At 39.2% G+C, this 15,785-nt stretch overlaps 1 protein-coding gene and 1 long non-coding RNA gene across 5 annotated transcripts in view; one reads left to right on the top strand and one right to left on the bottom strand.

Annotated features, from left to right (window-relative positions):
• The first annotated feature begins 96 nt into the window (after positions 1-96).
• LOC113877265 lies at positions 97-6,766 on the top strand. The gene is made up of 2 exons (XR_003506748.1): positions 97-181; positions 6,499-6,766. It is a non-coding gene; the product is annotated as an uncharacterized LOC113877265 (long non-coding RNA).
• CRYZL1 (crystallin zeta like 1) overlaps positions 116-15,785 on the bottom strand; it is a 33,827-nt gene continuing 18,157 nt past the window's right edge. Inside the window, exons 7-13 of one of the 4 annotated variants that reach the window (XM_027514062.1) lie at positions 10,151-10,284; positions 8,912-9,023; positions 6,557-6,655; positions 4,779-4,900; positions 3,643-3,748; positions 1,210-1,255; positions 163-669 (exon numbers count right to left, since the gene is read on the bottom strand). In XM_027514062.1, coding sequence (XP_027369863.1) covers positions 570-669; positions 1,210-1,255; positions 3,643-3,748; positions 4,779-4,900; positions 6,557-6,655; positions 8,912-9,023; positions 10,151-10,284 — 719 coding nt within the window. In that variant the 3' untranslated portion in view covers positions 163-569. Of the gene's footprint in view, positions 670-1,209; positions 1,278-3,642; positions 3,749-4,778; positions 4,901-6,556; positions 6,656-8,911; positions 9,024-10,150; positions 10,285-15,785 lie in introns of those variants that run through there. The other 3 variants (XM_027515624.1, XM_027516476.1, XM_027514808.1) reach the window with 3 other exon arrangements.

Here is a 15,785-nt window from a genome sequence, read left to right as displayed (position 1 = left end):
CAAACACTGCAGAGGTCACGGGCGCGTTAGTGTTGCTCTGGTTCCATCCTGAGGAAACCCTGGAGTGAATGAATATTTGAAGAAAAAAAAAATTTAGCTTTCTCTTGGCTAGATCCTTTGATACTTGAAAATATATTCCAAGTATTAAATTAAGACAGCAAAGGATGTTTAAAGAAAGAAGGTAAGTATTGAGAAAGGAGTTCATCAGAAAAGTATTTTGACATAGCAAGACTCCCAACAGTTTTGTCGACATAGTGTGGATTCCGATGACAGTTTTTCTTCATGTAAACAATTTATAAGAGGCAAATATATAAGGACAATAATTTAAAAGGCTTTCAGAATATTCCCTTTAGATGTTAAAATTTACAACTGCTTCGACCGTCTGTACGATAATTTTTTTCAGATACTTTTCAAATACTTCAAATAAATGAGCATCTTGTTTCAGCAGGAAAATATACTTAAAAACACAAAACTTGCTTTTAGGTTCCTTGACTTTTATGAACAATTTCCAAGGAAGCTCTGGCTTCAAATACTGGAACTGGTTCATCCAGCTGAGGTCAGAGAGAACATTAAAACTGAACAACTTGCTTCTTTCTTCCTTGATTTTTCTGAACAACTTCCATGGTAACTTTTGCCTCGTATAGTGGAATGGGTTCATCCAACTGAGGTCTGAGGAAGAATGAAATTATTAGAAATGTCTAGTTAAGGATGAGGAGAGTACACAGCAGGGTAGTTGACAATTGCTGTAGTTCAGCTCTATTACTTTAAATAAAATTTGCCCATTAATATTTCCACTATTAAGAGTGGTTAGATTTTGGGAGGGGAAAAGACCCATTCTCTCCATTCCCTTTTTTAATTCCTCTTTTTTGATAAACATTCAGCTGAAAAAAAATTGTACTTTTCCCTCCTGTCTACCTGTGGGTTATTTCAAATTGCTTTGGGAGGGGTGATGTGGATAAGCGAAGGGGCTGATACAGTATGGAATGCAGTAGAGAAAACTCATGAACCAGTTCTATCTTAGGGAATAATTACTTACTGGTGTATCACAGGATACACTTTAGAAATATTAAACAGCAGCTGTTTAAGCAAAATGTAACATATGGTGGCAACAAGTATACTGAGAAAGCTGAAACAAAAATGGGAATGCCCATTTTATCTCTTGGAGAATAGAAAAATAAACAAGAACAATGATTTGGTTGTTTAGCATACCTAAAAACACCAGTTGATAACTTCTCCATCACATCTTTTAAGATACGTAGCTGGAAAAGACTGTTAAGGTGATAATGTAAAGGAGTAAATAAAACTATCTGATAAGCAGAGGATGCTAGGCAGGTCACCTATTTTTGTAACAAATTCTATAAGCTGTCCAAGTCTACCTCTAAACCAGGAAAATGGGGTAAGTGATTTGAGAGAGAGAGTGACATAATAGAGCATAAAACTTCAAAGGACAAGTGATGAAAGAAGCCTAATGTTTCTCCTTAAGTAATGACTAGTGTTAACCCAAGTGAATGGTATTAATAACAGAATGGGTCAGGGTTTCATCTTAGCGCTAAATATGGTATTTTAGTTAAAAATTTAGCACTTATATTTCTTACTTTAGGGGCACATTTATTAAGCTAGCTGATATATGATATGTATGCAAGAAAGTTAATAATCTCTGTCTAATATATGCAAATAAGAATAAACAGTATAAAATTAAAAACTCTAGTCATTTAATTGAAATAATATTAGAGCTGAGAGTCTATATAACTGCTGCTGCTGCTGCTAAGTCGCTTCAGTTATGTCTGACTCTGTGCGACCCCATAGACGGCAGCCCACCAGGCTCCCCCATCCCTGGGATTCTCCAGGCAAGAACACTGGAGTGGGTTGCCATTTCCTTCTCCAATGCATGAAAGTGAAAAGTCAAAGTGAAGTCACTCAGTTGTGTCCAACTCTTGCGACCCCATGGACTGCAGCCCACCAGGCTCCTCCGTCCATGAGATTTTCCAGGCAAGAGTACTGGAGTGGGGTGCCATCGCCTAACTGATAGTACAGGAGAATTATCTATGATGTATAATCACACAATTGGAAGGCTATCTCTATATAAATCATAAGCATCAACTGGCTCATGTGTGATGCAGCTGAGGGGCGTTTGCACAAGTGAGGACTAAAGTTTGATTCAGGACTTTAGGAAATGTAAGGGAGAAAACAGAAACATAAGCTACTTTAAAGATATTTTTTAAAGGACCTAAAGAATACTGATTCACTCTTTGTTACTGCAAATTCGCTTTCTTCTGTTAATGAAATTGCCAATGGTATGTGTAAGTGTGTGTGTGTGTATGTGTGTATATATATATAAAATATGTATTTCTGATTTTTGAAAATTTAACATTTCTTATAAACATGTCATATTTTAACTTGGTCCATGGGTTTGTCAGAGAGGTTAAAATCTTACGGTGTGGGGGAAAGGAGAGCAGTTGAGAGAATTAAGTAATACAGGCAGAGGCAGCCAGCCTGCTTTTAGACATGTAAGATTCAAAACATGCTAACTTGTGTTATTTTTAATACAGTGTCTATAATTAACATCCCATGGTATTCTTGAGAATTACAATGTTATTGGACATTTCATTATTTAAAGCTGAAATTTAAATCTTTTAGAGAGTTAAAAATTAAGTTTACTCTAAATTTAATAGGAAAATATTTAATCAAAAATACTTTAAATACACACATTCACTACATTAAGGGGATGTTCTGGTTTTGAAATGAACTCTTTAAAACTCAAAATATGGAATATACTAATTGAAGGCTCTGAAATAAGCTTGCCATAGATTTTAGAGGAGGCTGGCCTTGTACATAGCACGCATATACAATACGCATTTGATAAAAATAATGATGTTCAGTGAGACATGCAAGTCTCTTCATGCACAATTATACTCTATTAAGTAACGAGAATGTATTAATATTTATCCAATATATTAATATTAAAAATTTTACCAGGTACAGCTGCCTTTAAGACAGGCATCTCAGAAACAAAATTTATTCTTAAATTGACCCCGCTCTAAAGAGGTTTGGACCTTTCTTTCAGAACTGCTTTCAGAGTCTCAAGAAAACTTGATTACTTTTACTAAAATGGAATGATTCTATTTTACACTTGATTTGTTACTGAATCACTTCCATTAAAAATAATCAATCCATCTTTCTTTGATAAAGATTTCCTAGCACTGATATTCTTAAAAACACCAACCCCCCCAACTCTAATGTAGATGAATATTCTGAAATGTTTTGTGCAGTGCTGCCATAGGAATACAGATGTAGTCTCTTAAGGTGACCTGTGATTTTCTTGAGGCCAGATTAAAATGAAGTAAATTTTTCCATGTCTCCTATAGTTTGATTTCTCATTCAGAAACGAGCGAGACAGCTTGGGTGATTCCTGTCCTGGCACTTGCCAGCTGCATCCTTGGGTGTGTATTAACCTTTTATCCTTGTTTCTTTACTTGTGACAGAGGAATAATAACAATACTTAAATTTCACAGGGTTGTTTTCATATTTAAATAAGTACCTATACACACTCGGAACTAGCTATTACCATTATTACAGAATTTAATGATGAGAATACAAGGTACATTTCAAGCCAGAAATTCAAATCGGTAGGAAAAAGGATATAAAGATACTTTCCCTGTTGTACATTTGACAGATTCCAAACTTCATCATTAAGGAAAGCCACTGCTGCTCCCTTGAGGAAAAGGCAATGACTATCTGGAGGATCCAGCTTGGATAAAATACACAAAGAACTCTCAGTTATTGTGAGTTTAATAGCAGGAGAATGATTGGTATCTTAGGTCAGAAAAATTTTTACACAAGTAATACCCAAATTGCAAGTAATCAGCACACAGACTTTAGTAACAGTATGTACACTGTAATTTCTTTTCTAATTCATTGTCCAAAATTATGAAACAGCAAGGTCAAAATGCAAGGCCAATCCAGAGGTGATAAAGTGGTATTAGGGGTGTCTGTGTTTCTGTGTGTGTGTGTGTGTGTGTGTGTGTGATTTCTAGTTGCTACTCACCAGTGTGTGTGTGTGTGATTTCTAGCTGCTACTCACCAGTGTGTGTGTGTGAGATTTCTAGATGCTATTCACCAGTGTGTGAATGTGTGTGTGAGATTTCTAGATGCTACTCACCAGTGTGTGTGTGTGTGTGTGATTTTTAGCTGCTACTCACCAGTGTGTGTGTGTGTGTGTGTGTGTGTGTGTGTGTGTGTGATTTCTAGCTGCTACTCACCAGTCATTTTCATGAGGATGTTAGAAAATCATCGAAGACTGGAACATGAGAATTCTGGTATGTGAATATCACCATAATAAAAATCCCTGAATTTTGCTGAGAAATGTAAAACTGGAAGAAATGTAAAAATGGAAGACTACACACACACACACACACAGAGTAAATTCTAATTTGAATAATTAAGAAATTGTCATTTTATATAGAAATATTTTGCTAAGTATATGTCAACATGAATGTTACTAGGGGAAAAAAAATCTTATTTGAAATACTATTAAAAAATTTAGAAGTCATTATTTCCAAACCATTAAATGAACTCCTCTGCTATATTTCAACTATATTTCAACATCTTGGCCAACAGCTAAAGTTAAAAAAAAAATAAAAGCTATATTTCTTTAAAAATAGGAAATAATTAAAAATTTATACAAATTTAACCACACCATGCTAAAACACTTAGGCATCATTCTTTGTTAATTATACCCTATTGGTGGAATAGTAATGCTTTACTGTTGCTGATAATACCTGCAGGTTTTCTTCTGTTGTTACCCAGTGGCCTCCAACACCAAGAAGGGTGATGATATCATGTTTATGTGGTAGTAGTTGTAATTTTTCAGCTGGTTCGTCATCTTTACTATATAACCTCACTTACAGAAGAATTGTTTAAAAAGAAAGAGAGGGAGAGAACATATATTTTACAGTAATCTGATAAAAATTTATTCTTCAAACTAGTTCTGTTTACTTTTAATGTAACAAGGAAGCATTTTTCTTAGAACAAGGTAACATACGATATATTCAGACCCCTTAAAATACACTTTTGCATTAAAACTGTTTATAAAATCTACTTTAGATTTAATTATAAATGAGATAACTAAAGATAAAACATCTCTTTCAGTTTGAAAATCAGACAGGATAACAGCACACACCACTAAGTCTGACTGTTTCAATCGTACCGTTGATAGCTTAATACTCTGGGGAAAGCTGACTCCTGAGTAAGGAACTCATAGATTCAAGAATGTCCTACTTTGATGTAATTATTGAAATGTCCATTTGAAAAGTTAATGAACTATACATTCACTTCCACTGAAAGATTTTTCTGAGTTAATTTCAAATCTTGAAAATACTGGCTAAAACAAACAGCTGTGGCCATAGCTCCATTTGTTATGATCTTAGAAGATAAATTCTAACAAAATATAAATAGAATCCCTTGGCAGGCTTATGAAACCTCTTCTTAAGGTGCAGTGGCACTACCTAAGTGTGTAGAGATTAGGTGTTAAATAACTATTGGTTAAACTGCAAAAGTTCAAGGAAGGTAAAATGCAAAAAAATTCTCTGCATTGTCCAAAAAGGGACTGCAGAAGCTCACCATCCCACAGAAGGCAGCCACACATAGCAGAAACAAGTGACTGACTGAGACCTGAACTAATCCAAGAACCTCCAAAGCCGTGAAGAATCTGCCTGCCAATGCAGGAGACACAGGTTCAATTCCTGCGTCAGGAAAAGCCCTCTGGCAGACAGCAATCCACTCCAGTATTTTTGCCTGGAAAATACCATGGACAGAAGAGTGTGGCGGGCTGCTGCTCACAAGGAGTCAGACATGACTGAGTGACTGAGCACAACCGCTACAAGCACAACCAGGGAGGCCCCCGATTTCTTGCAGAGATACTTAAACTCCCATGCCTAGACGCCAAAGGGCTTCCCAGGTGGCACCATCAGTAAAGAAGTGAAAGTGAAAGTCACTCAGTCTCTTTGAGACCCCATGGACTACAGAGTCCATGGAATTCTCCAGGCCAGCATACTGGAGTGGGTAGCCGTTCCCTTCTCCAGAGGATCTTCCCAACCCAGGGATTGAACCCAAATCTCCCGCATTGCAGGTGGGTTCTTTACCGACTGAACCACCAGGGAAGCCCCCAGCAGTAAAGAACCGGCCTGCTAATGCAGGAGACGTGAGACAAGGGTTCACTCCCCGAGTTGGGAAGATCCCATGGAGGAGGGCATAGGAACTCACTCCAGTATTCCTGCCTGGACAGAGGAGCTTGGGCCATAGCCCATAGGGTTGCAGAGTCGGACATGACTGAAGCAACTAAGCACGCATGCATACTTTTTTAAAAGGTAAGCATGTTCTCCTGATGGTGCTTAAAATGGGAATAAAATGAAGAAGCTCCAATTCAAAAAGTTAAAAAAACTCTTGACCTCAACTTAATAAATGTGTAAGTAATTACTTCCTGGTTCTATTTTTTCCCAGAAATTTATCCATAACACACAAAAAATGACAGAGACTCCTGATTTAGTAAAGTGCCCACCTCCAGCATCTAGGACAATGTCCACTCCGAGGCCACCTGTTTCTTCTAAACAGCTTTCAGCCACATGGGCTTTCCCGTTAGAAACATCGATCACTCGAGCTGCAAAGGACAGCAAGTCAGGCGATTGTACTGTTCCCTATGTGATCAACACAGCTCCCAGAGCAAGAGCAAGAAAAGCAAATAAATTTCTCATCTCTGAAATGAATTAAATGGTTGAAGCAGTTATTGAATCTGAATTATCCTGTTTTTCACTCATCTAACCCAGTGTTGGTAAGGATGAAAGGATGAAGAAACTGGTATAGTCAATAAAAATAAATTAAAATATGAGCATTCTACAGATAACATATTCCAAGGTTGATCTGTTGACACAGAGGACTGTTCTTTATAGCTAAAGGGTATTTTGCCAGAACTGAGACTCTCTTAATTTAGCAAATGTACTTATATAGATATGAACTGAAAGATTAAACAATTTCTTAAGAATGTTCAGATTTAATAGAGTTCAGAGCTCAAAAGTACAAAGATCTATTCTGGATTTGGTACTTCTCTACTACAGGCAGTTTTATCCTTTCTCAGTCACAGAAATCCCAACCTGTACCGGCATCCCCTGACTTGCCCTCCAAAACAAAACAAAAAAATTCCTGAAGGTGAAAAAACAAAACAGGATTATTCTAAGCAGAGTTAGTGAAAATAAAACTAACTGGTTGTTTTAAAGCACTGTATTAAGAGAACAAGCCAATGAGAACTAAAAGATCTCAGAATTTGGGGACTTCCCTGGTGGTCCAGTGGCTAGACTACTGCTCCCAAAGCAGGGAGACCAGGTTCAATCCCTGATCAGGGATCTGCTTAGATCCCACATGCTACAACTAAGAGCTGATGCAACCAAATATAATAAAATATTTTTTAAAAAACCTCAGAATTTGAATTGGAAAATGAAGATACATCTCTATTTCATTTTTGTATCTTTGAATACCTTCTCATTACAGAGAATTCTGCTCAGAGCTGCTCAGGTTCAAGGTGTAGTCAGTCCAGTACTGACTGAAGTCTTGGGGGTGGGCGTGGGGAGACAGGAGGGAAGGGCAGGGTTAACCAAGAGGAAACTGCTCCTTGTCCACAGTACTATTTATGCTCCTCCCCTCCATTTTCAATCTCTTCTTTTTTCCCTTTTTTCTTATCTCCCTCCTTTCTCAATGCCTGTTTCAACCTTCTTTCCATTTCTTGGTTATCTGCCAAAAGCATAACATAACCATGGAAATAACCCAGGCTTTACTGTTAGACAGGCCTGGGTTCAAATCCCATTCCAGGCCTAGTGGTACACACCCTGGCACATCCTTGGAAAAACTAAATTCTGAGATGCTGTTTCCCAGTTACTTGGCACAGGGTTGTTGAGGATTTAAGGAACTATCATTCATGTCAACACCCAGTGAATCTTACTTTCCCTCCTGCAGGCCTTACACTCTGCTCTTCTCTTCATCTGTTAATCTCCAATGTTAATTCTGTTAACTCCAGTCTACTAAATTCCATTCCCATCTCCATTCTATTTTGTCAATCTCTATTTTCTTTCTCTTTCCCGTGTTCATTGCTTTTGGGATAGGGTCAGTCCTTTCAAGAGCTCCCCAGCTGATGCCATATCCTGTTTATCCTAAACTATATGTGACCTGGGTTTCTGTTTAACTGGCTCATCTCCCATGCCAGCGAATCACAGGAAACAGGCAACTTTAGGGACATTTGTTGTTCAGTCGCTAAGTTGTATCCAACTCTTTGCAACCCCACGAACTGCAGCATGCCAGGCTTCCCTATCCTTTACCATCTCCTGGAGTTTCCTCAGATTCATGTCCATTGAGTTGGTGATGCCATCCATCGATCTCATTCTCTGTGGGCCCCTTTAGGTATATATCACCAGGTAAAAGAGGTTGAGAAACGAAAAGTGATACAAAAATATGACTTATTGACTAAAAAAATTAAAGAGGTATCAGGTGTTTCTGAACTGTGTCAAAGTTCACCTAATTCAAACTTGACTAAGTTGATAATGGGGCAAAGAAGAAACAACTCTGAAGAGTAATTGGGACTTTGCTAGGGGTCTAGTGCTTGCACAGCAGAGGGGCATGGGTCCTCTCCCTGGGGAACTAAGATCCCATGTGCCACACTGTGTGGCCAAAAGAAAACAACAACAGAAAAACCCAAATAATTACAATGTAAACTTAAGTAACCTTGGACTTAGCACAGGAACTAAGTGCATTTTAAAAATGACACGCATTTGGCATTTTGCAGTTTGTTTTACAAATAGAGTTTTCAAGGTGATATGATATCTCTTCAAAATTTTATGTATTCAAGTCTGTGTTGAGTACTATTACTCACCTATAGGAGGCCTAAATCTTTCAAGAAACTGCTTGTCTTCAAGGCTGCAGGCTGTTGAAATCACTTTGGCTCCTCTGTGGTGTGCTAACTGAATGGCTATTGTACCAAGTGCCTGTGTGGGGGAATACACAATGGGGTTACAAGAGAGAGGGCGGAGGCTGTGTCTAATTCATCTACTAGGTTGTTTTTTTAATAAAGAGTAACAGTTTAGTGCTACTTCAGTATATTTTAAAATCTTGTCTGATACAAAGAAAAAATAGGACAAGCTTATTAGAAAGGGAAACTCTGATAGACTGCCTCAAGGAAAAGCTCTGTGTGCTACAGGCTCCCAGCTAGTCTGACTGTAGCACATAACCTCAAGGATGGAGGCAGGTCGAATTCAGAACACGACCTTGGAAAGAGAAAAATGCACCATTAAGGGCCTTGTCAGCATAATGTACTAAGCTAATTAAATGGTACATATACAAGTCCAGCAACCTCTCTTTGAAAATAAAAGCACTTCAAAAGTTCCATTCTTTTGCTGACCTGTAAGTTAGTTCAGGGAAATAATTACTACCTTGATGTTGGACACAGGGCTGAAGCCAACGAAGACTGCCTTTTTTTTTTTTTTTTCAAAGAAAAATCATTTTCATCAACAGTCAGATATAAAATCTAACATTTTTAGATTTTTATGTAATCTTTTAGTGTCTTTATATTTTGATGTTTATCATGTATAAACATGATGTTTATATATAACTACATATATATAACATGTTTAAATTAGTACAGTTTTGATCTTGTGTGATATATCTATAAATGAAGCACCTTAATCACATAAGTGTAAGTATGAGAGATATGATACAAAATAGGCAGGGAGACCTGGGGTCTAGCTTCAAAGATTCTAGGAGCTATTTCAAGTTTTGTGTAACAGGCATGAATAAAAATGGCTTGTCTGCTTTTTTAAAGTAATAGCAGATTCAAAGCAGTAGGAAACTAAACACTTTTATCATCTATTGATAAAAGCTGCTTATTTTAGAAAATGGGAGTTTGGTATAGGAAATCAGTGAATCAGTTAACTGGCAATACATTGTATTAGTAAGTGGATGGCCCATTTCTCAATTTCCTAAGTATCCTATTTTGGTCTTTTTTTAAAAAATTTTATTTATTTTAACTGGAGGCTAATTACTTTACAGTATTGTAGTGGTTTTTGCCATACATTGATATGATGGTCTGTTTTTTAACAAAACTATTAATACCTACACTTGCTCCGTCCATTATCAGCACGGATTTTCCAGGCGAGAGATGAGAAAGATAATGCAGGGCTGTATAGACTCGTAATCCATCCCGGATGGTTCCAGCAGCTTCTGTCCACGTGACTTTTTCTGGTTTGTGAACTATCACAAAGAACAAGAGGAAACAATCTGTTAGCAAAGCCCATTAGACCTGCCTCCTGGATCTGTTTGCGTCCATCTCTGCTGCCACCACGGCCCTGGTCCAAGCCTCTACTCCAGGATCTTTCACCTCCACTATGCTTTCTCTGGGAGAAGGCAATGGCACCCCACTCCAGTACTGTTGCCCAGAAAATCCCATGGACGGAGGAGCCTGGTGGGCTGCAGTCCATGGGGTCGCTAAGAGTCAGACATGACTGAGCGACTTCACTTTCACTTTCCACTTTCATGCATTGGAGAAGGAAATGGCAACCCACTCCAGTGTTCTTGCCTGGAGAATCCCAGGGATGGAGAAGCCTGGTGGGCTGCAGTCCATGGGGTCGCACAGAGTCGGACACGACTGAAGCGACTTAGCAGCAGCAGCATGCTTTCTCTGCTGCCATTTTTGCCCATGCACACTCCCCTGTGAATGCAGGAATCAGTGTGCATTTTTAAAAATGTTTTATGGTTGAAGTAAAACATGCAGAAAAGAACATGAAACAAAGTATAGCTGGATGAATAAACATAGAGCAAGTACACGAGTAACTACCATTCTGATTGAAGAAGAAAACACAGCCTTCATGTTGACAGCCTCGCCTCTCCCACCAAAGGCATTTTTAAAAAACTGAGCTATAACTGACATCAGAGGTCACAACCATTCTAGTTTAACAAACGCAAGTTGTTGTTCAATCGCCAAGCTGTGTCTGACTTTGTGACCCCATGGACTGCAGCACACCAGGCTTCCCTGTCCATCACCAACTCCCAGAGCTTACGCAGACTCATGTCCATCGAGTCAGTGATGCTATCCAACCATCTCACCCTCTGTTGCTCCCTTCTCCTCCTGCCCTCAATCTTTTCCAGCATCAGGCAGGGTCTTTTCCAATGAGCTGGCTCTTTGCTTCAGGTGGTCAAAGTATAGGAGCTTCAGCTTCAGCATCAGTCCTTCCAATGAATATTCAGGGTTGACTTCCTTTAGGATTGGCTGGTTTGATCTCTTTGTAGTCCAGCACCACAGTTCAAAAGCATTAATTCTTTATTGATCAATTGATCAAAAGCCATCAACTCGGCATATACATTCCTAACAACATAATTTTGTTTTGCCTGTTTATGAACTTTATCTAAATGGAACTGTACTATACACACTTCTTTTTTTTTTATACACATTTATTTCTATCTTCTTTTTTTGCTTATCATTTTTTAAGACATCCTTCTTTGGTACTTGTGGCTACGCATGCTAAGTTGCTTCAGTTGTGTCCAACTCTTTGGACGGTATGGACTGTAGCCAGCCAGGCTCCGCTGTTCATGGGATTTTCCAGCCAAGAATACTGGAGTGGGTTGCCATTTCCTTCTTCAGGGGATCTTCCTGACCCAGGGATAGAACCTACATCTCCTGCACTGCAGGCAAATTCTTTACCACTGAGCTGGGGAAATGCCACTAGGCTATCATGCTTTTCATTTTTGATGTCTTATGGCAACATCTAATTTAATAGAATGAATGGGTTATCCACTCTCCAGTTAAGGAACATTTCTGTTTTCCCCCATTTTTTGGTAGTTAGGTATTCTTAACTTTTCGGGAGTTAAGCATTCTTAACTAAGAGTGCTCATGTATAAAAGTACTCCTGTGCTGATACACAGGTGTTCTACAGGGTGTTTACTGAGGAATGGAACTCTGCCTTTGACATCACTGAACACTTCCACAGTGGCTTATGAATTGACTCTCACAAAGCTGCTGCTTTGAACATCCTTGTCTGCCCTGGTGTTAAACATTTTTGCCCATCATATGGGTGTGTCATGGTTTCTTACTGTGATTTTAATTTGCTTTCCCCCACCTACTAATGTAGTTGAGCACCTTTCCATGTTTGCGGGCCATACAGAATTCCTTTTTTTAAAAAAAATTATTTCTTTATTATTTATTCTTGGTTGTGCTGGGTCTTCGGGTTCTCTCTAGTTGCGGCCAGTGGGCTCCTCACTGCGGTGGCCTCTCCCGTGGCTGAGTACGGGCTCTAGGGCACTCGAGCTTCAGTAGTCGCAGCACATGGGCTCAGTAGTTGTGGTTCCTGGGCCCTAGAGCACAAGCTCAATAGTTTTCCATCTGGGCTTAGTTGCTCCTTGGCATGTGAGATCTTCCCGGAACAAGGATTGAACCCGTGTCCCCTGAACTGGCAGGTGAATTCTTTACCACTGAGCCACCAGGGAAGCCCTAGAATTCCTTTTGTGAAGTGACTGTTCAGGTGTTTTACCAATTTTTCTATTGTTGTTGTCTTTTTTCTTCTTTATTTGCAGGAATTCGTAGTGTATTTTAGGTAAGTCATTTGCTTGCTCATGTGTTATAAATATTATTTTCAACTTTATGGCATCTCTTTTCAATCTCTTTAGTGGTGTCTTTGAAATGCAGCAGTGTCAGAATGATCTTTTAAAAACATAAATAACATCCTCACACTTCTTTAAAATTCATCAATGGTTTTCTACTGCACTTGAAACAAAACGTAAACTGCTAATATAGTTTAAGCCACATTAGCTCTATATTTTCTGACCATTCTGGAAAATCCCATGGATGGAGGAGCCTGGTAGGCTGCAGTCCATGGGGTCACTAAGTTGAACACGACTGAGCGACTTCACTTTCACTTTTCGTTTTCATGCATTGGAGAAGGAAATGGCAACCCACGCCAGTGTTCTTGCCTGGAGGATCCCAGGGACGGGGGGAGTCTGGTGGGCTGCCATCTATGGGGTCACACAGAGTTGGACATGACTGAAGTGACTTAGCAACAAAGCTGTTCCTTAATGTTTAATTATTTAATATTTTGTTTTTATGAATGTGTATACTTAATGTGATTTTTTCACAGTATAGGTAATCCTTTCTAATTTTACCTGATATCAAGTGTATAACACTTTCAATAGTGTTTACCCTAAGTATTTTTCCTCTTAAGGCAAAAGATTCAGACGGGTTGGACAGTTAGAATTAAACTGGCCAACCAGTGCCATCTAGTGGGGACGTAAAGCATCCAAGCACACGATGAAAACGTTCAGACAGACAGCAAGGCATTAAAACAGTAAAATATACTAAGCACCAAGGGATATCTCACACAGTACTTTAATCCTTATAAATTTGAGACAGCAATTTCCCCAATTTTCCTGATTATCAAATGGCGTTCAGGGTAATAATTTGTCTGATGCCACAAGTTTGAAAGAAAGAAAGAAAGAAGGGGAAGTCGCTCAGTCATATCCAGACTTTGCAACCCCACGGACCATAGCCTACCAGGCTCCTCCATCCATGGGATTTTCCAGGCAAGAACACTGGAGTGGGTTGCCATTTCCTTCTCCAGGAGATCTTCCCGACCCAGGGATAAAACCCGGGTCTCCCGCATTGTAGGCAGACACTTTACTGTCTGAGCCACCAGGGGAGTCCAAGTTTGAAAGTCTGACTCTAAAGCCCATCTACTCTAACAGTGCATGTTCAGTCTATGTACAACTTGCTTATATTTTTGAGATTATCTTCCATCATAAGAATTGGTACTACCTATACTTTCATTAAGAAATAAAAAATTTAGTGCTTAAAAAATGGCAGGGCAGGGACACAGACGCAGACACAGAGATCAGACTTGTGGACAGAGGGGGAAGGAAAGGGTGGGGCCAATGTACAGAGCAGCGCTGACATGCACGCCATTGTTATGTACGGCAGGCGACTGAAGGGAAGTTGCTGTGCAACAGGGAGCTCAGCCCAGCACTCTGCGACAACCTGGACGAGGGGCTGGGAGGTTCAAGAGGGAGGGGACACATGTATATCTGTGGCTGATTCACAGGTATAGAGACCAGCACAACACTGTAAAGCAATTATCCTCCAATTAAAAATACATTTTAGAAGTTTTATCAGATCAAAATAATGCTAACTAATAAAACTACATTTAAAATTGCAGAGGCTTTAAAATTACATGGTTAGATGTGGTTTAATGTTGACATCCTTGCTTTTGTATTAGGTGGTCCACAAGTACTTATTGTGTTATAAAAACTAAGAAAATTAATAATAGAGAGCCATATATGGATCAATAATAACAGTATTATAATTCTTTGTAATTATCATTTCAATTCTTTCTACAAGTCCAAGAAATAATGCTGAAAATGTGTGCCAATTTTTTTAATTTAATTTTTATTTTATATTGGAGTATATTTGACTCAAACATTGTGCTAGTTTCAGGTGTACAGAAAAGAATTCAATTATAAACATAAACATACCCATTCTTGTTCAGATTCTTCTCCCAGGTAGGTCACCAGAGAATACTAAATAAAGCTCCCTTTACTATACAGTAGGTCTCTCTTGATCATCTATTTTATATGTAGTAGTGTGCATGTATGATGGACTTCCCTCAGCTCAGCTGGTTGCCTGCAATGCAGGAGACCCAGATTTGATTCCTGGGTCGGGAAGATCCCCTGGAGAAGGGAATGGCAACCCACTCTAGTATTCTTGCCTGGAGAATCCCATGGACAGAGGAGCCTGGTGGGCTACAGTCTGTGGGGTCACAACAGACATGACGTAGCGACTAAACCACCATCACCAGTGTGCATACGTTAATCCCAAACTCCTAATGTATTTCACCCACCACCTTTCTTTCCCCTTTGATAACCATAAGTTTTTTCCTAAGTCTGTGAGTGTGTTTTTTCAGATTCCACATATAGGTGATATAATATTTGTCTTCCTTTGTGTGACTTACTTCACTTAGTATGATAATCTCCAGGTCTGTCTACATAGCTACAAATAGCATTATTTCATGCTGTTTTAATGGCTGAGTAATATTCCATCAGATATATGTACCCTTATGGCAGAAAGTGAAGAGGAACTCAAAAGCCTCTTGATGAAAGTGAAAGTGGAGAGTGAAAAAGTTGGCTTAAAGCTCAACATTCAGAAGAGGAAGATCATGGCATCTGGTCCCATCACTTCATGGGAAACAGATGGGGAAACAGTGGAAAGTGTCAGACTAGGGCTCCAAAATCACTGCAGATGGTGACTGCAGCCATGAAATGAAAAGACGCTTACTCCTTGGAAGGAAAGTTATGACCAACCTAGATAGCATATTCAAAAGCAGAGACATTACTTTGCCAACAAAGGTCCATCTAGTCAAGGCTATGGTTTTTCCTGTGGTCATCTATGGATGTGAGAGTTGGACTGTGAAGAAAGCTGAGCGCCAAAGAATTGATGATTTTGAACTGTGGTGTTGGAGAAGACTCTTGAGAGTCCCTTGGACTGCAAGGAGATCCAACCAGTCCATTCTGAAGGAGATCAGCCCTGGGATTTCTTTGGAAGGAATGATGCTAAAGCTGAAACTCCAGTACTCTGGCTACCTCATGCGAAGAGTTGACTCATTGGAAAAGACTCTGATGCTGGGAGGGATTGGGGGCAGGAGGAGAAGGGGACGACAGAGGATGAGATGGCTGGATGGCATCACTGACTCGATGGATGTGAGTCTGAGTGAACT

This window comes from Bos indicus x Bos taurus, chromosome 1 (genome assembly GCF_003369695.1).
Source record: "Bos indicus x Bos taurus breed Angus x Brahman F1 hybrid chromosome 1, Bos_hybrid_MaternalHap_v2.0, whole genome shotgun sequence".
Lineage (NCBI taxonomy): Eukaryota > Metazoa > Chordata > Mammalia > Artiodactyla > Bovidae > Bos > Bos indicus x Bos taurus.
The sequence above is the reverse complement of the archived record's forward strand: the minus strand, read 5'-3'. Positions and strand labels throughout refer to the sequence as shown.